A 25,502-nucleotide genomic window follows, 5' to 3' on the forward strand; every position below is an offset into this window, starting at 1 on the left:
ACTTCAGAATAACACTTATACTTCGCTTACTGATTAACTTGCTTAACTCAACGGATTGATAGCTTAAATGAAACTAACTCTCGCGCCTCTACTGTCGCGGCCTTTTATACTTTTTGATTTCTCGTTGCATACTTCTAGGCTTTTCCATTCCAGAACTTACTAGTTAGTTAGCAGCTACAAAACTACCAGCCACAACTACGTTTATAGCTTCTCATATGCGCGTGAGTAATACTTGCACAAATTATTGCCCTCTCTTGTGAGCACCTCAGATAAGATGTATGCATGTGTTTGTGCGCTGCTTCTCCGCTGCGTGTACGTAAATATGTGTAGACATAATTATTGATTCGTTTATGTAGATACATAATGATTGATTTATGGATGTGCATGTTATCACTCTTTAGCATCGGCTTAAGGATGAAAGTACCCCTTAGTATTGCTAATATTCGTAACACTTTTTTACCTATAATCAGCCAAAGGTTATGATCACTACTACTGTCTTTTAATATTTATTAATTACTTTTCTTTAGTTTTAAGATTTATATCTGAAAATACATCAACATTTAACTACTATCTGTTATATTTAATTTAATTTGATTAATTATTATAAATGTTCAATATTTATAGCTCATGCTATTCATGACTAGCACTGTTAAATAATGTCAAAATTGTTGTGCTAGGAACAAATTTTCAAATAAAAAAAAAATAATACAAATATGTTTATATATTCGCAGGGGCATACTTCTTAAGGCACTAAAAGCGATATAAACTTTTGTTTTTGATGTGTGACGATTTAACTTCTTCAATTTTCCATTTGTACTACGGCACCACTGCACTGTCCTCTTAAGTCAATCCATGGCTGGAATTGGTCCTAAGTGGCCAAATGTGTTAAGTGGCTGAATGACTGTGCGAGGTGTTTTCGTTTTCCATTTGCATTAGGGATGGATGCGTTGCTTACAATTTTAGTACCGATCCCGCTTGTTCTGAAATTTTATTTTATTATTATATACAATTCCGAATTCGCTCATTCTTACCACAAAATTAACAAAATACAGCAGTCAGTTTTTAAATCAGAACAATTCATATTGGCATCCATACAATTCAACAAGCACTACGGCGACGTTGTTTTGTGAGTGTGAATTACCCTATGAAAACATTCAGATTACCATACCAAATCATGGGTGTTTGGTGTTTTACGTTACAAAAACATTGCACCGCTGGAAAAGATTTTTAAAAGAAAGAAAATCCCCAACATTTCCACTTCTTGAAAGCTTTTTTTGAGTTCGCTAAGTTTTCAGTTTTTTTTTGGGAATATCGAAAAAAAAACTTCGGCGCCGACTCGTCTTTAAATTTTGATGGATCACGTATTAATGCCAATCACTTACATATTGAATTTATAAAATACCGAGAATCCCGCTATAACTGCTCATCTTTAGTCTTCATGTCGTTAACCAAGCTATGCTCGTAAGGCTAAAAGCAGAAGTTTATCTAAATATTAGGGATGACGATCCCGGGAATATTTGACTTTAGTCCCGGGAGGGTAAACAATATAATTTTAACAACCATTTTAGTAATTTAAAACTATCCCCATACCCTCGTTTCAGGAGCAAAATAAGCATTAGATACATAGGGAACTAAAAAAACAATAACATTTTTTGTATTTTTTTAATCCGAAACAGAACTTTTTTATAGATAGTTTTTCTACCTCAAAGTGCCACTCCTACTCTTTAAAATATATTTGGAATATTTTTTTTGCTTCTGAAAAATTTTCGATGGAATTTCTAGAAGTGGCGTGACCTAAAATGTTCGCAAAATACGTGTTTTTGCACATTTATGTTAAAATATATCAAAAGCTAGAACCAATTTGAAAAAACTGGTAATGTTCAGGTTACTACTTTAATGTAACCTAAGCCTTCCTTGTTTTTTATTCCAGTTTTTGATACGATTTTCACGGCTTCAAATTTGTTTTATATTCTTGGTTTTCTCTGGGTAAAATCTGACCGCAAACTTAGCCATGTCAATGAAAACGGCTTGATGCTTTTGCCGTCCGTTTTGGCGACAAGGTGACAATTAAATTGACGAGCATATGAAAACGGCAATCGCCCAACGGAATGGCAAATTTGGCACTCATACTTCAGTTGCTAATGCTTGGTTTTCACTTTGTCAAATTTGACCAAAAACTTGGCAATATCAATGAAAACGGCTTGATATACAACGTCAAATGCGTTTGCCGTCAGTTTTGACTACAAAATAATCATTGAATTGACCAATAAATGTCAACGACAATCACCCATTAAATTGGCATTCAAATGAAAGACGGGAAATAACGAAATGGGTTGTGAAATAAATGAACACAAAAGCTTAGCGTTGGTTTCGATCAAGCACTGCTTTATCGACTTGGTGTCAGTAATATGAGATAATGGAAACGCCTTTGACCCCAACTAACCAGCGAGTCAGCTTGAGTAAGTTTTTGATGTCATTCATTTGACCTAAGGAAAATAAAGCAATAGTTTGTATTTTGGAAAAAATGGGAACAACTCTTACACCTCCTCTATGATGGACTAATTGATATATTCCGAGGTTTTGCACAGTGCTGAACATCACTTTTTCAAAAAATGTTTAGCCGCTTTGGCTCCCATTTTTGATGTGTCAATTTTGGCTTTGAAATAAAGTCAAGTATCCCTCAATTGGCCAGCACTTTGGACAGTTTGGCGGATTGGCTTTTTGAAGATTCAAAAGCGCTTATTCCTTTGATTAAAATTTGTTTGTGAAAGTAAGAACAAGGCCATAGCATGAAAAAAGAAGAAATCGAAACAGCTGTCGCTTTGTCTGTCCTGATGTCACAATGTTTAATTTTTTCCCAAATTATTAAATAAAAAAGTTTGACGTATGGTTGAACCAGCTGGTTCGTGAACTGAGTATGTAGTGTTACGACCAAACTGAAAAATCCTATTAGAAACCAGGAAGTCCTCTTGGCAAACACCTTCTGCAACCCAGACTTCCTACATGTGCTAAAGTTCTAAGACCCGCACATGATCTGCGACATTTTGCAGACCCGCGCTTGGTTACACACCATTCTTGCTTGGTCGAACATGTGCACCTGTCGCCTTCCTTTAATCTCGCTCAATAAGATTGGAACATATCCTAAAACAATCTATACAGGCTTAATTTCGGGACAATGCCTACAATTTCAGCTCACGAAAATCCCGAATGGCAAAAAGACCCGAAAATTTTCAGCCCCACTGCATTCATAGATATATTTGAATGGACGCAAGTATGTTTTGTTTATTTGTTGGCTCGTGGTAGATACTTATCCCTTGCGCACTATTCATCTCGACTTCACTCTCTCCAATGGCGGATACAGGGGGGGGGGCGATGGGGCGATCGCCCCCCCCCCCCCTCCCAAGACCTACCTGAATAAATATAGGGTGTGCTTAATTTGCCAGAAATTGAAATGCATTTTTTAGATTTCCGTAAAATTGAGATTGAATGAAATATTTCTTATCTTCTTTTGTCTGCTTGTCTAGCGAAAAAAGGTAAATAATAAATAAGTGAGTTTTGCTTTTTCCGCTTATTGCCGCAGATATGCCATGGTTTGTGAATAAAATAGCTGAAACATCGTGACCTTGCAAAACATAAAAAAATTCTTCATATCACCAACCAACTTCATTTTTTTTTTATAAAAGTTCCGGAACACACCTAATATGTCGTTTCATTTATGCAATATCAGAGCCACTGATGACCTGATACGAAACTTTTCTTCTCTCTCAATTCGTTTCCAGGAATGGGGCTCGAAATCAGCTGCCTGTTCATTCAATTGTAAACAAAAGTTCATTCGTTGTAAACAAAAGTTCATTCGTTTCCAAGAATGTGGCCTGAAGTCAAATTATTCATCTCTTTTTTTCCTTTTTTGATTGCTGCAATAGATATAGATTCAAAATAACTCCACCTAGTTAAAGCCACAAGTGAAACTCTCTTAACAGAAAGAACTAGCTTCTACCTTTGAGCTGTATAAAATCATTTCTTGATTGTTTTTTGTTCGAATTCTTTCAATTAGTTGAGCTAATTTGAGTGCTTAAAGATAAATTCGATACGTTTATTTGTAATTATGTCAAAATGGTGTTCTGAAGTTAATCATTAATTTATATTACTGACTTCCATGGCAAAAATGGATTTTGAGCTTTCGGCCATGATCGCCCCCCTCATCTGGAGACCTGTATCCGCCCCTGACTCTCTCTGATTCATGCATACTTATTTATTTTGACTTCCCATACGTATCAATGCATTTGTGTACATACATACATACAAACATACATGAATGCGTATGCCCTGTGGCTTTTGTGCTGCTGCGTAGGTGTTGAGACTTATGCCCAATGTCTCAAGCTTTCAAATGCCGTTGCGGTCACTAATGGAAACTGCTAAGTGTGTAAAGTTTGTATTTGCTGCCTCTTTGAGTCTACTTACTATTTGCAAATCCTAAAAAGTTCAGTAAGTAGTCAGCATAGTGATATTCATACATACTGGAACTGATCGTTAAATGATGGACGCAAAAGTTTACCATTAAATGGTTTTAAACGCAAATATGTATGTATGTACGTTCATATATCTGTAGCTGCGAGGTATGTGCAAAAAAGTACATATAGGGAAAAAAGCAAAACAAGTTAATTCTTAATCTCAATGATAAAAGAAGATACAACATTATCAAATTTAGAAGCATAGGCCACTAACAATAACTGAGTTACAATATATTGCAAGAAGGTCAAGAAGACCGGGTAAAGTTTGAGAGAGATAATAACAAAATATATTTTTTTCAACTTTTATAACATGGAACTCAAGACTCTATAGTTGCATGGAAAGTTGGGTCGTCAACGCGGCTTTAGGAGCTGGCTCAGTATGTAAAATGACTGCCAGAGGTACCCCTCAGGGTGGCGTGCTATCGCCTTCTCTTTTGATACTGGTATTTTATGAAATTCTAGATATCTTTAAGGCAAAAGGAACGAGTTTAGTCGCATACGTCGACGACTAAGGGATTCTGATCACAGGTAAATTCCAGCTAACGATTAACGAGCCGTCACTTTGCGGCATTTCGCAATGGCTAGGGAAACCCGGGCTGGGGAAAACCTAACAAAAACGGAACTTGTCCTGTTCATAAAAAACAAAACCAAAACTCCCTACTTTAACAAACTGAGGCAAAACGATACAATAATAAATCTCTCTTCTAACAAAAAGAACAATCAAGATATCAAGGGCAGTGAGCGGCGGACCTCAGAAAGGGTTAAACATAATTTTTCACTTACTGGCTTGAAAATATCTAGAGATTTTTAAGTTATTTACTGCTAAGGTAACTATTTTCGCCGACAGCCAGGCATTAAAAGCACTAGCTGGGCGCAGAGGCCCAACAGAAGGAACTGTAATAATAAACTATCGTCGAAGTAAGTGGCCCCTTACGTTTAGCGAGTTAAACATTAGAAATATTACGCGAACTGAAAGAGAGGAAGACTACCAACAGTAGTGCGAAATTAAGAAATATCTCTTTGAAAGTCATAGCTTCACGGGTTAAGTGTAATCTTTAAAAAATATATCTACTAATAAAACTATTGAGCATGTTCAGCCTAAATGCGAGTTCTGGATAGAACACGTTTAAGACTCTTCGGAAGATATTTTTCGCAAAATTCTTTAATTTATTGAAAATTCGATCTGGTCGCCTTGTTGAACGGCTAAGCGCCAATTTCGTTAGTATGTAAGTACATAGCTACTTGTAACACCATGATACCCACCTACCTACCTATAGTAGACTATTGTCGTATATAAATTTCGGTATGTATTGAAGATTTTTTTGTCTTATTCTTGTTCAAAACCCATTCCTACTCTCGTTCCCAGTCCCACTCCCACTCTCATTCTTCTCTCACTCCCAATTTCACTGTCCGTCCAGCTCACTAATCCCACTCCCACTTCCTCTCCCTCTCGCGTTCTTGATTACTAACATATCCAAGCTGATGGCAACATTGTGAATATACATTCTAAGTCCACCATGGTTAACATTTTGTTCTATATCTTAGAAAAGGTTTCTCATATGGAACTCAAATCCACTTACAACCCATAGACGATATTCAGTTATGTATAAAGTTACCAACAGATTTTGCATTATTTTTTATATTGTAACGAATATTAGCAGCACTAAGGGATACTATCATCTCGAAGCCGATGCTAAGCAGTGACTTGCATGCACATCAATAATTAAATCATTATGTCTACACATATGTACATACACGTAGCGGAGAAGCAACGCACAACCACATGCATAAATCTGAGATACTCCCGAAAGTATGCAATGGTTGTGCAAGTGTCGCTCTTATCTTAGATTCTCCCAAAAGTATGCAATTATAATTGTGTTCACACATACACGCGCATATGAGAAGCTAAAAACTTAGTAATTTTATAGCTGATGGCCAACTAGTAGATTCTAGAAATGGAAGCGCCTAGAAGATGTGAACGAGAAATCACAGCGTATAAAAAGACAGCAACAGTGGAGGCGCGACAAACAGTTTCCTTTAAGCAAGCTATTGGTTGTGAAGTATCAGTGTTATTGTGAAGTACTTTAATAAAGGTCATTTTGCATTATTAAATATTGGAGTTATTTACTCAACAGTTTTGTGCTTCGAACTTAGCAGAAGATTGCAAATAAGAGGATTTCAGTAAATTCGTTACATTATGTATATGAAATTAACCTATTCGAAAGGCTAGCTAAATAATAAATTTCAAAGGAATTGCAAGCAAAGCATTTGGACCTTGGTCCACCTGCCGGAAAGAAAGGGTACCGAATACTAAGATTGTCCAAGAGGAGGGACTACGCTTTAGAGTTTTTCGAATATATCGGCTACTTGTCCACATCCCTGTAGGAATATTTTCTCAAATATTAAGCTAGGCAAATATTTTGATAAAGCTCGGTCCCTGGTCCACTTCCTTCCACACTTGAAAGGAAATTGTCTCAAATAATAATAAAGTTAAGAAAGTACCCACGTACCAAATTTCAAGCAAATCGCAAAATAAGTTATAATTTTTTGTCGGCTCTTGGCTCAGTTCCCGAAAGAGAAAAAAGAGAAAAAAAAAACGGACCGAAATGTAAATTTAAATCATCAACAAATCCTCTTGAAAACCAACACAAAATTTCTTCAAAATCTGCCAAGTCGTTTCGTAGAAGTTCGGTTACAAACACACGTACAGAAAAAATAAATATATTTAGATGTGTACAGATAAAAAGTAATTTGTTTTTAAGGCAGTTATATTTAAATAATTTTGTTTGCCTTACATAAGTATGTGCCTCTTATGCCGCTCAAGAATATATTATTTGCATATCTGCGGAAATTGCTACGCTTAGTAAAGCGTTCCCTGAGGCCAAAATATCTAGTTCAAAACTGATGCGCGTCTAGTGCATGGGGAACTACTACTAGTTCGCCTTCCATTCTTTACATGCTTTCAACAGGCGAATTTTACATGGTGATGTCCTAGACAGTGGAAATTGTCCCCGTTGCATTATCTTTTCTATACTGAAATAGTTCAGAACAATATACGGCGCGCCATTACTCAATTGAGCCAGACTGGCTTTAAACATATTCTTAAAGCCCCGTCACATAAGCAGTTTTTCATATAGATGCGTTTTACTCAATCGTATGCATTATGAGTAGATTTCACGTATTTTTATGGAGAACGGTAGAATGAGCGACACTGGCGCCATCTTGCATGGAAAGGAAGTCAACTCCCAAATTCAGTTGCAAGCAAAGCATAATAAGAAGAATTTGACATTTGCTTTGGCTAAGGGTACTCGCACAATTTGCAAGTGATATTATTTTTATAAAATCTTTCGCAATTAAAAACTGCAATATAACACATGAATATGACACAAAATATATTGGCAAGTATTTTTGTTGTATAGGGAGAATTTCTATAACAGTGCTTCGCGAAATTTTGTATGTGAATGGGCAAGACGAGGTAGGTAGGTAGTCAATTTCCAAGTCTGAAGTTCCTTCATATTTATAAACGCCACATCTTGGTTGATTATGGCACTGTTACTGGAATGCATAATCTTGTGTTAAACGCATCTCTACACGGTTGTCATTTTGGGTCCATTTTTGGGACCAAATTTGGTCTGCTCGGTCCTTTTTTTTTACTTTTGGTCCTTTTTGGGCGACCGTCACGGTTTTGGTACTTTGATTTGAATTTTTGAATTTTTTTACTTTCATAACAATACGCAACACATAAAAAATTTGCTTGTTTGAACACCCTGTGAATGGCAATCTATTTTCAGTAACTCTCACCAGCAGAGCTATTGGCCGGTTTCACATAGAACTCTTTGTCGTGTAAAATTGTGCGTGACTCGAAGTAAGTGGCGTTAGGTCAATACAATTAGCAAATTTAATGTCAGATCTCGAAATAAAAGCGTACATGCTGTTTCTCGCCTAAATTCTTAAAATTATAAATACCTTAAATAAAGAGTTTCAATCAGAAAAGATTCGTCTGCCATTCCTATAACATCAAATAGAAGCACACTTCAAACTTATATTGAGCAACTTCATGCATAATGAGTACATAAAAAATATTTCGTTGTTTTATAGCTTTTAAACGTTTAAACGGTTAAAAGCCTATTAAGTAAGTAAGTAAGTAGTAGTGAACAGCGGAGGCATTGTTAAATAAATCGCTGCTAAAAATCCAATGTAAGTAGGCTCTGTTGTTTTTAGACAACATTTTTTGTAATACATATATGTAAGCAGTGTTTGAAATTCGAAGCTTCTGTCTGTTAAAATGGGGCAGAAATTACGAAAGGTACCAAAAAGTACCCTTATACTCCCCAAGTTAGGCAGTTCAGAATGTTGTGTATTTGGTGTTGGAAACGTTGCTAAAGGCAAATGAAAGCTCCGGATCCTGAACAACTTTAAAAAGTTTGTTTGCATATTTTGTTTTGTTTTGACAGTTGTTAATTTGCTATTCAAAATTGTGGACAGATATTGATATTGGCACCGCCCTCTTGTGATAAAATCAATTTTACAAATATTATTAATCATAAATCAAAAATCGTTAAACCTATCGAAACAAAATTCGGCAGAGAATTTGCCTTTACTATGAGGAATACTTTGAAGAAAAATTAACGAAATCGGTTAAGCATCACGCCCACTTTTATATAAAAGATTTTTAAAAGGGTTGCGGATGAATAAGATAAGTTATATCTTTGCAAAGAAGTGTTTTGTAACAATGGTATTTCATTTCCCAAGTGGATTTATTACAATAAATTGGAAAAACTTCAAATTTAAAAAAATGGGCCTGGCACCGCCCCTTTTATGGCTAATTTTCTATGTTTCGGGAGCCATAACTCCAAGAAAAATTAACGGATCGTAATAAAATTGGGCACATAAATTGTCCCCCTTGCAGGAAATATTTCTAGAAATAAAATAATTAAAAAAATTTTTTAAGTTAAACGGTTTTATTGAATACAATATTTACATGAAGTAATAATAATACGAAAAGCTAGAAAATAATTAGGTAGGTCCTAGGTACTAGTCATCACACTCCTTATCAATCTATGGCGTTGATCAGACAATTAAATAGAAGCGTTGGGCGCCTGAAATTTCTAAAAATGTGAATGATTAAAGTTCAGTTAGTTTTACTTATGACTATCAGTAGAAATATGACGCGTCCAACGCTTTTATTTTATTGTCTGATCAACGCCAAAGATTGATAAGGAGTGTGATGACTAGTACCTAGGACCTACCTAATTATTTTCTAGCTTTTCGTATTATTATTACTTCATGTAAGTATTGTTTTCAATAAAACCGTTTAACTTAAACAATTTTTTTTAATTATTTTATTTTCAAGTTTTTAGTCTTTATTTAATTGCCTATTATTTCTCATTCTATCTAGTTCATTTAGTGACTCATTATTACAAGGACTCTTTCCTGACAATTTGTTACAACCTAAGTCCTCAAATACATAATCCTTCCAAAGACTTTACTCGACTTTGCGCCACGTATGCTTGTCCCTCCTCCAACTCCAAAATATTTTGATGTCACTTCTACCGGACTGTATGCAATATTTGTTCCAAATATGAGCCAAATCGGGCATCATAGGTCGCTTTCTATTCATGTATGTATTATGTGTTCCAAATATGGACCAAATCAAATCGATTTTTGTTAATATCTCGATCCTTGCGCCACCTAGCGGCGATTTTTTTTGATAGGTCGTTTCTATTCTTGTATGTATTACGTGTTCCAAATATGAGCCAAATCGGACCACAAATATGATTTTTGTGAATATCTCGATCCTTCCGCCACTTAGCGGCGATTTTTTTTGATAGGTCGATTTCTATTCTTGTGTGTATTAAGTGTTCCAAATATGAGCCAAATCGGTCCACAAATACGATTTTTGCGAATATCTTGATCCATTCGCCACCTAGCGGCGATTTTTTTCTTATTATTGCATTGTCATCGGGTTCTGAACTATATTCCAAGTTTCATGCTTGTAGCTTATCGGGAAGTTACTTAAATTTCAATTACAAGATTCGTTCACAACGGCCGTGCAGCCGTGCATGCGGCCATGCGGCCTGTCACCTCAAGCTAAATAAAACCGTTTAAAAATGGACGAGATTGGTTAAAGACGACGCCCACTTTTATATACAAGATTTTTAAAAAGGTCGTAGACGAGAATAATGAGCTTTATCTTAGCGAAAAAGAGCTTTGTATCAATAGAATTTTACTTTCTAAATTGAATTATAACATTAAATTGGAAGACAGTAAAATTTTTGAAAATGGGTGTGGCACCGCCCCTTTTATGACTAAGCAATTCTCTGTGTTTCGAGAGCCATAACTCGAAAAAAAACTAACATATTGTAACGAATTTACTGCAAATCCTCTTATTTGCAATCTTCTGCTAAGTTCGAATCACTGTCGAAACTGTTGAATAAATAACTCCAATATTGAATAATGGAAAAATGGCCTTTATTAAAGTACTTCACAATAACACTTATACTTTGCAACTTGCTTAATAACCAAAGTGACTGATAGCTTAAAAGAAACTGATCTATTGCCCGACGGATAGCGTGCTTAACTGAAACTGCCCATAGCGCCTCTACCGCTGATGCTTTTATACTCTGTGATTTCCTCGTGGCATCTTCTAGGCACTTCCAGAATTTACTTAGTTAGTTATAAATTTCTCAGCTACAACTACAGATGAATAATTTTTATAGCTTCTCTCATACCCCATGCGCTTGTATGTGTGAGCGACACTTCCGCAATCACAATTGCATACTTTTAGAGCATTTCAGATTAGATATCTGCATGTGCTTCTGCGATGCTCTCAGCTGCGTGTACCTACATATGTGTAGATATAATGATTGATTCGTTTATGTAGATACATAATGATTGATCTATGGATGTGCATGCAAGGCGCTGCTTAGAATCGGCTTAGATATGGCAGCACCCCTTAGTTTTGCCAATATTCGTAACAATATCGTAACGAAACTGGGTACACCGATTTTCCCTATAGCAGGAAATATTTCTAGTAAAAATGGGCGGAATCGTTTAAAGACCACGGCAAGTTAGATATAAAATAAATTTAAAAAGGTTGTAGACTAGAATAATAAGCTATAACTTAGCAAAAAATAGTTTTGAACAATGATATTTCACTTATCAAGTTTTATTGTACGAGGAAGTGGGGAGACATTTTTTTAAACGGGCGGTGCCACGTGTTATGTAGAAAAGTAATTTATCTGAAATGAAATGTGCAATTGGAGCTCGCGCTGAGTATATAATGTTCGTTTACAACCGAACTTAGACACCATTACTTGTTATGTTCAAAATCATCCCATATGTGTGATAATTAATTGAAATCAGACTCTTTCTCTTTTCACATATTTATCGCGTTGATTTTTGTTGTTTCAAGCATATTGTATGCATTTCATATTAATTTATGCAGGTGAACTGGTTTATCACCAAATCGTAAATATTGATTGATAGCACATCAGCGAAAACCAATATAAATTTCCTTCATAAATTGACGTATTCTTTTTATACTCAGCTGAGCAGAGCTCACAGATTATATTAATTTTGTTCACATAACGGTAATCCGTAATGGCATAAAGTAATCGAGATAGATATAAACTTCTATATGTCAAAATGATCTGGGCGAAAAAAGAAATTCATTTCGAAAATTTCGAAAAACAGAAAAATTGCGATAATTCATTGCCAAAGACGGATAAAGTGATAAAACTTGGTAGGTGTGTCGACCTTATGACGCAGAATAGAAAACTAGTAAAATCTTGGACAATGGGCGTGGCACTGTCCACTTTTAAAAGAAGGTAACTTAAAAGTTTTGCAAGTTGGAATTTGGCAGTCATTGAAGATATCATGCTGAAGTTTGGCAGGAACGTTACTTTTGTTACTATATGTGTGCTAAATAAAAATTAGCAAAATAGGATTACGAACTCGCCCACTTAAAAAAAAATTGTTTTAAGTCAAATTTTAACAAAAGATTGAATATCTTTACAGTATATAAGTAAATTATTCCAACATTCAACTCCATTAATGATATGGTGCAACAAAATACAAAGATAAAAGAAAATTTCAAAATGGGCGTAACTCCGCCCTTTTTCATTTAATTCGTCTATAAAACTTTCAATGCCTTAAGTCGAACAAAAATTTACCAATCCTTGTGAAATTTGGTATGGGCTTAGATTCTAGGACGATAACTGTTTTCCATGAAAAAGGGTGGAATCGGTTGAAGCCACACCCAGTTTTTATACACAGTCGACCGTCTGTCCTTCCGCTCGGCCGTTAACAAGATAACTTCAGCAAAAATAGATATATCTTTACTAAACTTAGTTCACGTACTTATCTGAACTCACTTTCCCTTGGTATAAAAAATGGCCGAAATCCGACTACGACACGCCCACTTTTTCGATACCGAAAATTACGAAATATGAAAAAATGCTATAATTCTATACCAAATATGAATAAATAATAGTTTAAAAAAACTAAAAAAACACGCTTATATAGCTAACCGAACTAAAAGATAGAAAATAATTTTCAATTAAAAAGAGTTTATATAACAGTAGTAGAAGGTCAAACAATCATTTATCGTTAATCACCTAAAATAAAATTATAGTAAAATTTAAGTTATTAACAGAATAACTTAATTCACAGTAAAACGCGTGGGGTGCATTTGACTACATTTCATATCTTTCTTCTCAGATAGTTGCCAATAGAATGATTGTAACATTCAATATCAAGCACCCAACGCTTTTTACTGTGAATTAAATTATTCTGTTAATAACTTATATTTTACTATAATTTTATTTTGAGATGATTAACTATAAATGATTGTTTGACCTTCTACTACTGTTATATAAACTCTTTTTAATTGAAAATTATTTTCTATCTTTTAGTTCGGTTAGCTATATAAGCGTGTTTTTTTAGTTTTTTTAAACTATTATTTATTTTTAATTTTTTAGTTCAAGTAATTTTAAAAGTTTTAGTCGAGAGTGATGAAACCTCGAAACGCCAGCGGTCCATGGATGAATCCAACCCCACGGCACCGAAGAGAGCCAAGACGCAGAGAGGCTGGACGCGTTCTTTCGCCGAAATTGCCAAGGGTCGGCAGATCATTGGCATTATAGACGAGAGCAGAGAAGATTGCAGAATCCCGAAACAACAGTGGAAGTTGATCGAGGCCGCGCTCGCTACGGTGGCCGTTAAGGTTAAGAAAGACAGCCCTGGTCCACCGCCATCTTACACTGATGCAGGGTGGTTCCAGGCCAAAGTCAAGCTAATTGCCTGTGACGACGCCAGGTCGCCGTCACGCTGATAGGGGTGGTATATCCGGGCGCGCGCCTCAAGGTAATGGAGGCGCGCGATATCCCCTCACGACCAAGGGCTAGAGCCTGGGTTCCAGTGACGCCAACGGACCCAGCTGACATCCTGGAGCTGCTCCAGGAGTACAACTCGTCACAGGTTTGGAAGTCAACCTGGATAAAACCGAGCTTGTCCTCTTGACGTGGAGGTACAAAGTACCAAATCTTACAACGCCAAGAATTGGGGGTACGTTCTTAGCGTTTAGCGATCAAGTCAAGTATTTGGGAGTCATTCTGGATAGGAAGCTATTATGGAGTGAGCATATAGTGAAGCGATCCAAGAAGGCAGCAGCAGAGCTGTTCACCTGCAAGAGGGCAATTGGCACCTCCTGGGGATTCTCCCCTAAGGTGACCTACTGGATTTACACAGCCATTGTGCGCCCGATTCTTCTTTATGGTGCCTTGGTCTGGTGGCCTGCACTAGCTAAAAGTACCTATCTTAAAATGCTTCAAAAGGTGCAACGGATTTCGGAGCTCTGCATTACCGGGGCTCTCGGCTCCACTCCAGATTCATTAATAAAGGAATGCGTTTTTCGCATTATGTGCAAGATTTCAAATCTATTGACCTTATGTCCGTTAACCTTATTTCACCCCACCATCACATTAATGCATTGTCATTGAGCCCTGATATGTGTGCAAAGTTTCAATCAAACGTATGGGCATTCAAAGTGGTAGTAAAGCCAATTGGCCGTATGGCCGTTGACCTTATATCACCATACCTCCACATTAATGCATTGTCATCGGTCCCTGATAAGTATGCAAAGTTTCAAATTAATCAGACTTCTAGAAACCGGTGAAAATTAAGCTCAAATATTCCGTTACATACAGGCCAAGCTAACAAAAGCGTGTTAAAAAAAGAGATGAAACATGGTAATTGGATTGGTTTATTGACGCAAAATATAACTTTAGAAAAAAGTTTGTAAAATGGGTGTGACACCTACTATATTAAGTAGAAGAAAATGAAAAAGTTCTGCAGGGCGAAATCAAAAGCCCTTGGAATCTTGGCAGGAATACTGTTCGTGGTATGACATATATAAATAAATTAGCGGTACCCGAGAGATGATACTCTGGGTCACCCTGGTCCACATTTTGGTCGATATCTCGAAAACGCCTTCACATATACAACTAAGGGCCGCTCCCTTTTAAAACCTCATTAATACATTTAATTCGATACCCATAGCGTACAAACGCATTCTAGGGTCACCCCTGGTCCACCTTTATGGCGAAATCTCAAAAAGGCGTCCACCTATAGAACTAAGGCTCATTTTTTTTAAATACTCTTTAATACCTCTCATTTGATACCCATGTAATACAAACACATTCCTGGGTTACCCTAGGTTCATTTTCCTACATGGTGATTTCCCCTTATTTTGTCTCCAAAGCTCTCAGATGAGTATGTAATGTTCGGATGCACCCGAACATAGCCTTCCTTACTTGTTTTGTTTTGTTTTTCTTTATGCGTTATCTCTGCGTAAATGTAGTTATCGATATATGTATTTACGATGAACAACATGAGCTTAATTACTGAATTAAGCACAGTCAATTTTTACAACTTATCAAATGATTGTATTGAGATATTCTTGATCTATGTAAGTAAAATGTATGTACATTGGTGGGTTGTTAAAAACGTTGACAATATAACTCAATTATATGTATTCAAATATATATATGTGTGTACATTTGTTGTTTTAAGATTTAGTTTCTTTTTAGCACATGTTAAATTTCCCACGTTTTCTTGTTTGTACTTCATCTTTCTCTATTTTTATACTCAGTTGAGCAGAGCTCACAGAGTATATTAAGTTTGATTGGATAACGGTTGGTTGTACATATATAAAGGAATCGAGATAGATATAGACTTCCATATATGAAAATAATCAGGATCGAAAAAAAATTTGATTGAGCCATGTCCGTCCGTCCGTCCGTCCGTCCGTCCGTCCGTCCGTCCGTCCGTCCGTCCGTCCGTCCGTTAACACGATAACTTGAGTAAATTTTGAGGTATCTTGATGAAATTTGGTATGTAGGTTCCTGAGCACTCATCTCAGATCGCTATTTAAAATGAACGATATCGGACTATAACCACGCCCACTTTTTCGATATCGAAAATTTCGAAAAACCGAAAAAGTGCGATAACTCATTACAAAAGACAGATAAAGCGACTAAACTTGGTAGATGGGTTGACGTTATGACGCAGAATAGAAAATTAGTAAGATTTTGGACAATGGGCGTGGCACCGCCCACTTTTACAAGAAGGTAATTTAAAAGTTTTGCAAGCTGTAATTTGGCAGTCGTTGAAGATATCATGATGAAATTTGGCAGGAACGTTACTACTATTACTCTATATGTGCTAAATAAAAATTAGCAAAATTGGATGAAGAACACGCCCACTTTTTAAAAAAAAATTTTTTAAATTCAAATTTTAACAAAAAATTTAATATCTTTACTGTATATAAGTAAATTAAGTCAAAATTCAACTCCAGTAATGATATGATGCAACAAAATACAAAAAAAAAGAAAATTTCTAAATGGGCGTGGCTCCGCCCATTTTCATTTAGTTTGTCTAGAATACTTTTATTGCCATAGGTCGAACAAAAATTTACCAATCCTTCTCAAATTTGGTAGGAGCATAGATTCTATGACGGTAACTGTTCTCTGTGAAAATGGGCGAAATCGGTGGAAGCCACGCCCAGTTTTTATACACAGTCCACCGTCTGTCCTTCCGCTCGGCCATTAACACAATAACTTGAGCAAAATCCGATATATCTTTACTAAACTTAGCCCACGTACTTACCTGAGCTCACTTTTTCTTGGTATAAAAAATGGGCGAAATCTGACCATAACCACGCCCACTTTATCGATATCGAAAATTACGAAAAATGAAAAAAATGTCATAATTCTATACCAAATACGAAAAAAGGGATGAAACATGGTAACTGGATTGGTTTATTGACGCAAAATATAACTTTGGAAAAAACTTTGTAAAATGGGTGTGACACCTACCATATTAAGTAAAAGAAAATGAAAAAGTTCTACAAGGCGAAATCAACAGCCCCTGGAATCTTGGCAGGAATACTGTTAGTGGTATTGCATATATAAATAAATTAGCAGTACCCGACAGATGATTTTCTGGATCACCTGGTCCACATTTTGGTCGATATCGCGAGAACGCCTTCACATATACATCTAAGGGCCACTCGCTTTTAAAACCCTCATTAATACCTTTAATTTGATATCCATATCGTACAAAAACATACCAGAGTCACCCCTGTCCCACCCTAATGGCGATATCTCGAAAAGGCGTCCACCTATAGACCTAATGCCCCCTCCCTCTTAAAATGCTCAGTAACACCTTTCGTTTGATACCCATATCGTACAAACATTCTAGAGTCACCCCTGGCCCACCCTAATGGCAATATCTCGAAAAGGCGTCCACCTATACACCTAGTGTCCACTCCCTCTTAAAATGCTCAGTAACACCTTTCGTTTGATACCCATATCGTACAAACATTCTAGAGTCACCCCTGGCCCACCCTAATGGCGATATCTCGAAAAGGCGTCCACCTATAGACCTAATGCCCACTCCCTCTTAAAATGCTCAGTAACAGCTTTCGTTTGATACCCATATCGTACAAACATTCTAGAGTCACACCTGGCCCACCCTAATGGCGATATTTCGAAAAGGCGTCCACCTATAGAACTAAGGATTACTCCCTTTTAAAATACTCATTACCACCTTTCATTTGATACCCATAACGTACAAACACATTCTAGAGTCACCCTGGCCCACCCTAATGGCGATATCTCGAAAAGGCGTCCACCTATAGACCTAATGCCCACTCCCTCTTAAAATGCTCAGTAACACCTTTCGTTTGATACCCATATCGTACAAACATTCTAGAGTCAAACCTGGCCCACCCTAATGGCGATATCTCGAAAAGGCGTCCACCTATAGAACTAAGGATTACTCCCTTTTAAAATACTCATTACCACCTTTCGTTTGATACCCATATCGTACAAACACATTCTAGAGTCACCCTGGCCCACCCTAATGGCGATATCTCGAAAAGGCCTCCACCTATAGACCTAATGCCCACTCCCTCTTAAAATGCTCAGTAACACCTTTCGTTTGATATCCATATCGTACAAACATTATAGAGTCACCCTTGGTCCACCTTTATGGCGATATCTCGAAAAGGCGTCCACCTATAGAACTAAGGATTACTCCCTTTTAAAATACTCCTTACCACCTTTCATTTGATACCCATATCGTACAAACACATTCTAGGGCCACCCCTGGCCCACCCTAATGGCGATATCTCGAAAAGGCGTCCACCTATAGACCTAATGCCCACTCCCTCTTAAAATGCTCAGTAACACCTTTCGTTTGATACCCATATCGTACAAACATTCTAGAGTCACCCCTGGCCCACCCTAATGGCGATATCTCGAAAGGGCGTCCACCTATAGACCTAATGCCCACTCCCTCTTAAAATGCTCAGTAACACCTTTCGTTTGATGCACATATCGTACAAACACATTCTAGAGTCACCCCTGGCCCACCCTAATGACGATATCTCGAAAAGGCGTCCACCTATAGACCTAATGCCCACTCCCTCTTAAAATGCTCAGTAACACCTTTCATTTGATTCCCATATCGTACAAACACATTCTAGAGACACCCCTGGTCCACCTTTATTGCGATATCTCGAAACGGCGTCCACCTATGGAACTAAGGATCACTCCTTTTCAAAATACTCATTAACAGCTTTCATTTGATACCCATATCGTACAAACACATTATAGAATCACCCCTGGTCCACCTTAATGGGGACATCTCGAAAAGGCGTCCACCGATAGACCTAAGGCCCACTCCCTCTTAAAATGCTCAGTAACACCTTTCATTTGATACCCATATCGTACAAACAAATTCTAGAGTCAGCCCTGGTCTACCTTTATGGCGATATCCCTAAATGGCGTTCATCCATAGAACTATGGCCTACTCTCTCTTAAAATACTCTTTAATACCTTTCATTTGATACACATGTTATACAACCACATTCCAGGGTTACCCCAGATTGATTTTCCTTATTTTGTCTCCATAGCTCTCAACTGAGTATGTTATGTTCGGTTACACCCGAACTTAGCCTTCCTTACTTGTTGTTTTTAAATTGTTTTGTTTTTCTTTGCTGTAAATCAAAAGCCGATATCGTTAACGCCCTCGTCCCACGCGTATATGTATATAAGTATGTACCTGAGAGTATGTAAGAATATTTACGGCAAGCATCCCATGCATATGCATTTTGTTTAATTCAAATAATAAGCATTTTTCCATATTTAAATTATTATTGTATGAAATCCATTGTTCACCTTTATAAGATGACCCTCTTCTCAGTCTTAAATCTTTTGTTAATCCCTGAGGCTTTTTGGTTACACACATCCCACTCATATTTTTAATAAACACGCTTTGCACTTAGCGCTTACTCCTATGAAATGCCATTTTCTCGCGTAGCGAATTTTGCAAAAGTTATACACTGCAAGAAATAAATTGACTATTCATACCAAAGATAAATTTGATATGAACGAAAATCTTCTTCCTATGCTTTATTTGTGTTATAACCGATGCCAAATAGAAGCATTACACTTCAAAATATTCTACGCTATTTCCAGTTGTAAATGAGAAAGTGTCAGTTGCAAATACGGGTTGTTAATGGTTAATTAGAAAGTGTCAAATGTAATTGAGAACAATGAAGCCAAACTCATTAATCTAGACAGGGAGGACCTAAGAACTCTCACTGTGTACTGTACGGGACATTGTGGTCTACGATATCACCTAAGTAAGTTAAATCTATCCTATATTCACATTTGTCGTGAGGTGGAGGATGAACTGCCGGTTAACATTCTCGTCGAATGCGTCGCTCTGGCAAGGCAGACACTCTTAATCTCTATGTGATATGGAGTAAAAAGCTTGAAGAGGTACTTAGGTACATCAAAAGCCTCCACATACAAAATTAGGCTGAAAGGTCATATACAATAGATCTGCACAAAGGTAGCAGTGCTTCCAGGCCTAATAATAATAATAATGATAATTGAGAACAGTCAGATGAAAAGGAGTGTCATCAATTGTAAATACGAAAACGTCACCTTCGATATAAGAAGAGTAAATGAGAGAGCATTAAATGAGAATTGGAAATAAGAAAGCATCAGATTTCAGAGCGTCTAAGACTGTGTAAAATGGCCCAAAAAATTACTTCGTATTGTTGAAAGTCCTTGCAGGTGAAAATTTTATAAAGGAGATTTGTTGACTTATTTCGTTTTGTTGATTTTTCGATAGGCTGGATAAATGATATTTGTATATTGGAACGATTTTCCATCATTCCTTGCCAAATCTGGTTTCGAGACAAACCGTTTTCTCCTTTATAAAATTTTCACCTGGAAGGACTTTCAACAAGACGAAGTAATTTTTTGGGCCATTTAAAACAGACTTAGATGCTCTGAAATCTGATGCTTTCTTATTTTCAATTTTCATTTGACGCTCTCTCATTTACAAATGACTCTTCTTAAATATATCGAAGTTGACGTTTTCATATTTACAATTGATGACACTCATTTTCATCTGACTGTACTCAACTATTATTATTTTTATTATTGTTAGACCTGGAAGCACTGCGACCTTTGTGCAGATCTATTGTACATGACCTTTCAGCCTAATTTTGTATGTGGAGGCTTTTGATGTATCTAAGTACCTCTTATCGATTTGTTTTCGCAAAAATATAGATTTTTTATTAAAATGTCATCGATGTGCAATTCACAAAAAATAAATGCACATCTCACAAATAGAAAAATAAACAATTAGTAACTGTTTGCCATCACTAGGGTAGGCTTCACTTGAGGAAAACTACATAGCGCCCGACTGAACGGCTGGTCGATTTTATGGCTACGCCATTCCGAATCCTAGGAAAGCTGTGGAATGTCGGCGCCCATGAACTGTCGACCCCTCTTATCTAGGTGTTACGTTCATTGGATGATTTTCAGCGAGTGACTATATTCCGCTTAGGCTTCGCTGGCTAGGTTGTGTTATGCGAATGGACGAAGACGCTCCGGCCATGACAGTTTTTCAAACGACTCTCGCATTGGGAAGCGGGGTAAAGGGGAGGCCTCCACATACTTTTTAGAGTCAGGTAAAGAAAGACCTGACATCGCTTGTTGCGCCCAAAGGGCGTAAGTTATCTCGAAACAGGGACAACTGTCGTTACTTGTTACGAAACGACCAAAATTGCTTTGGCGGTTAAAAGACAATTAATTTTGATGAGCACATTCGGCTATATTTTAACGAAACTATATTTTAAACGGTGGTCCTACCACAGCTAGGAGAGCTGCTGTGATGGATGATTTTTCTTCCCCATATTTGATATTAGGCCGCTCAGTCTAAGCCCTGTCGGCCAGTTGATCAACCGGGTAAGGGTACCGTGTTGAATTGAGATTTTGTAGGACCAGTGAGCGACCCCAGACCCGTGGCTGCCACGGAGGCTAGCCGTATTGACAAGCCATGTTGTTCTCAAGCTAAAGAAGATACAGACCCCAATAGCAATGAAGTCATTACCTCAGCAAGACAAGTTGGAAAGATGGAATTAAAATTAGCGGCATCTCAACAAAAAAAAAAAAAAACATCCACAAAAAATATGGGCACCTGTAGTGCAAAAATGCCTACGGGCATTTGACCTTCTTTGTGGGTTTGTTTCTTTGGTGCGTTTATTGTTTTGTGTTTATTTGTTGTTACGTCAAGTTCAAACTACTAAAATTACTGACTTTTACCTGCTTCAGTCAGCCACACAAATCGATCAGTAAAAACCACCCTCGGTTCTGATTGAATACACAGTACACACACATAAATATACACAAACATCAATTTTGAAAAAACCTGCTCATGCACCTGCGAACTATAAATACAAGACAAACGACAACAACAGATCAGAACGAAAATCGACACTAATGATGGCACAACCCCGAAAACGGTTTGTCTCGAAACCAGATTTGGCAAGGAATGACGGAAAATCGTTCCAATCATTATTATTTGAATAAAACGTCGATAAAAAGTCGTTATTGTTTCGATAGAAACCCGATATGTTTTGGATAAGGAGACGATATTTTTTTACATTATCGGTTTTTTCGATGTTTTTCTAAAAGTTTTAGGCAATAAATTATACGTAACGATTTCAGCGATAGTAAGAAAATATTTGAAAAAAAAAAAAATTTATCACCGAGAAAGAGGGAAAAAATTCTAAAATTAACATATTGGTTGTTACTCGTGATAAATCGAATTGCCTTTTGTGTTTAGCCCGTTAAATGCGATCTCTGATATAAACAAAAATTTCTTCACAAAAAATGTGTTTATCGCAGAGATAAAGCTTAAAGTTTACTTAAGACAGCGGCCGAAGCTTGTTTTCAATATCAAAGTTTTATTGCCTTCAACAAATAATCATTTTCACACTAGTTGCTTGCTGTCCCTTCTTCAAAAAAAAAAAAAAAACACAAAAAAAAAAACAATTGAATATCTTTTTTCTTCGCGTTCTCCAACGTCCAATTATATACCTGCCTTAGTTATTGTTATTGTCCACCTAATATTCACACGTATGTGAAATATGCGATGTTCATGTGAAAATCACCTTTTAGCTTATTTAGTCCCCCAAATGGCGTGAAGCGCTGACGCAAACCGATCGCAGTGCTGCCAAGATCATTTATATTCTTTCTACCCAACCAATTGTTGTTGCATTTACTGTCAAACGTGCTAACTCATAACACACGTCCCGTTTCAAAGTTAAGCGATCGAACATTCAACTCAGCACATTTCATTAAATATCCTCTTGTTCTACCATTTGCTGTAGATATGTACAAATGTATGTGTGTTATGTATAGTTTATTTACTGTTGTTGTTGTTTTTTTTTTTTATTGTTACAGAGGCGTTCAATGTCACGATACTTTGAATGGTGCACAATGTGATGCTTGTCCTATTGGCTATGTAGGTGATGGACGGAGCTGCACTAAACACAATCCATGTATGGATGGACTTTGTCCCTCGGGTAAGTAAAAGTTAACGCACCTAAAGTGATGTGAAATAAATGCTCAATTGTTGTATTGTTTTGCTGGTGGTGTTCAGAGGCGTATAAAATACATGTGGGACCACCTTTAAAGCATTTGGTGTGAGAAATAAGAACACATTTGAATTGTTTAAGTTGAGCATCACTCCTATCCAAAGGAAGTTGTAGTATACCTTTACTGACCTATGTGATCGCGAACAAAATTTGGAATATTTCAATTAAAATTTTAGACAAACGTAAAACTTGGTCGCCGAGTCCAAATTTGAGGTCAACATTGTTTTGGAAAAGTTAGAGTAATCGAACACGGCATAAGTTGGGCTTGGTTTTTTTACTTTTCTTAACTGTATATTAGTGCTGAGTCAAAACACTAAGTATATCAAGATAACGCTTAAACTAGAAGCTTTTTGGGACCAAGCTTTATTTCTGCCTCAAGATCTGGCAACTTTGCCACACCCTGTAGCTGAAGTCTTGACCTCTCGAGCGCAACACGTACCGAAAGCGTGCTCAACTGTTTCTTTCTGCAGCCTACGTATGCTGTTACTGGCGAGGCCTAACTTAAAAGCATATGACGCCAGAAGTTAGTATCCAGTCGTTATGCCCATCATGCGTCTAAAGTCTTTTCTCTCTAGAGATGTAATTTTAGAAATTGTGTAGCCCGCGCTTCTATCCACGCCTTTCCTGCTTGATATATCCAATGTAACTCCTGTCTCCTTTGCCAACTCATCGGCATATCAAATGCCTTCTTTCCCTTTATGACCCCGGAACTCCAGTACAGTATGTTCCAGCCTGAGCGAAGTCTCTCACATGCTTTTTTGCATTCCAGAACACTTCTTGATGAAGTACCTATTGTGTGAGATTATTGTCTTGATCACCGCCTGACTATCAATGTATAATGACGCAACTGCCCACCAAACTAGGACCCTATAGTAAAGTATGGGCTTGGCAATTGCCGTAAATACCCAATGACAGATTTTTGGCGATGGGCACCACGTGTATTCTAGCATCCTCTTGCATGCATACAGTGCCACGGCGTCTTCATTTCCTCTCTGTTTCACATGGAGTTTCCACGACAGTTTACCATATTTTATAATTCTTAGATTATTTTGCTGTCCTTTTCTTCCAAGCTAAGGATTAGTCCAAAAATATAAGATCTTTTTTTCGCATTGGCGGTTAGCCCGATTCCAGATGCTCAGGCATGTATATCCCGAAGCGCCTGATCCATCACAGAGGTGATTTTTGGTGCGCATTAGCCGCTTATGTTGACTGAAACGTCATCGGCATACGCAGTGAGTTTGACTGGTCTTCTGTCGAACCGTCTAAGCAAGTGTTTCATGACCAATATTCCAAAGAATTGGTGATAACACCCTACCCAGCGGCGTTCTTCTGTTTACAGATTCTGCAGTTTATCATGGAACCAATGCAATTCGTTAAGGTCGGATATATTTCAATCGAGTTGAGATCATCGATGATTGATCTTTGCAAGACTTTGTTGAAATCCCCAGAAATATCCAGAAAAACGCCTCATTTATATTTTATTTTATACATACATCTATGAATCTAGCGTTTTGAGGAAAAATTGTTTTTGTCTTAGTTTTGCAGTCTTACGCTCCATCTTCTGGTCGTTTGGGTCGATCACGGCCCACAAGGTTCTGGCCATTCATAATGCTGCCCTACGCTGTGTATAAAGTCTCCTGTTTTCTCTGCTTTGTTCCTTTGGCCACTTTTCTTTTAAGTTCCGACTTGCTTGCCATAACCTTACGGAGCTCACTGAATTTCCGCTACCTTCGCTCCACTCTATCGCTTGCAGTACTGTTGTCTTTCCTAGATTTTGACACTATACTCCTTCCCCCATCTACCCAATAATCTCCTTCAAGCACTCACCTTAACATAGTGAGTATATAAAATTATAGATTAGGAAATTCTTCAAACCACGTCCAACGTGACATCGCCCTTGCCAATCTACGCCTCTGGTTTTGTTATGGTTATTGAAAAATAATATCTCTCCTGTCCTTAAACCAACTGTCAATTAATGATTTATTATATTGGAAAATTTCGTAAACAGGAAAAATTTGAATTGGCAATCAAGCTGCATGCGTTAGCCTTAAGCTACAGTTGCACTGAGTTACCTTAGGCAATATACAACAAAAGTTAATTGAAATTGTTGCTAATTGATTATTTTTATTTTTCCAAACTCATTTTCGAATACTTCGCTATATTTTCGCTTCATTTACGCAATTGCAATACAAGAAAGAAAGGGCGTTGAGCTCAATTTAAGATCTTACAAATCATAAATCTCTCGACCGGTTGAGGCTGATTGACTTCGTCGCCGCTCGAAATATGTCCATCTGCAGTACCAGGGTCCAGAATAACAAGATACACCACGCCACTTGGCTGTCTACTGGTTGCAGACCACGAAATCAAATCGATCATGTCATGACCGACGGCAGGCATAATTCCAGTGTCCTAGATGGGCGCACTCTACGAGGTCCAAATATCGACGCCAACTACTTGTGGCAACC

General features: G+C 37.2%; 1 protein-coding gene across 7 annotated transcripts in view; it reads left to right on the plus strand.

Annotated features, from left to right (window-relative positions):
* LOC137244071 (cartilage oligomeric matrix protein-like) overlaps window positions 1-25,502 on the plus strand; it is a 121,464-nt gene that overhangs the window by 84,019 nt on the left and 11,943 nt on the right. For all 7 annotated transcript variants that reach the window (XM_067772581.1, XM_067772583.1, XM_067772580.1 and 4 more), the window contains one exon: window positions 22,844-22,965. In XM_067772581.1, coding sequence (XP_067628682.1) covers window positions 22,844-22,965 — 122 coding nt within the window. The remainder of the gene's footprint in view (window positions 1-22,843; window positions 22,966-25,502) is intronic.

The sequence above is a fragment of the Eurosta solidaginis genome, chromosome 3 (assembly GCF_040869045.1).
Source record: "Eurosta solidaginis isolate ZX-2024a chromosome 3, ASM4086904v1, whole genome shotgun sequence".
In the NCBI taxonomy this organism is placed as follows: domain Eukaryota; kingdom Metazoa; phylum Arthropoda; class Insecta; order Diptera; family Tephritidae; genus Eurosta; species Eurosta solidaginis.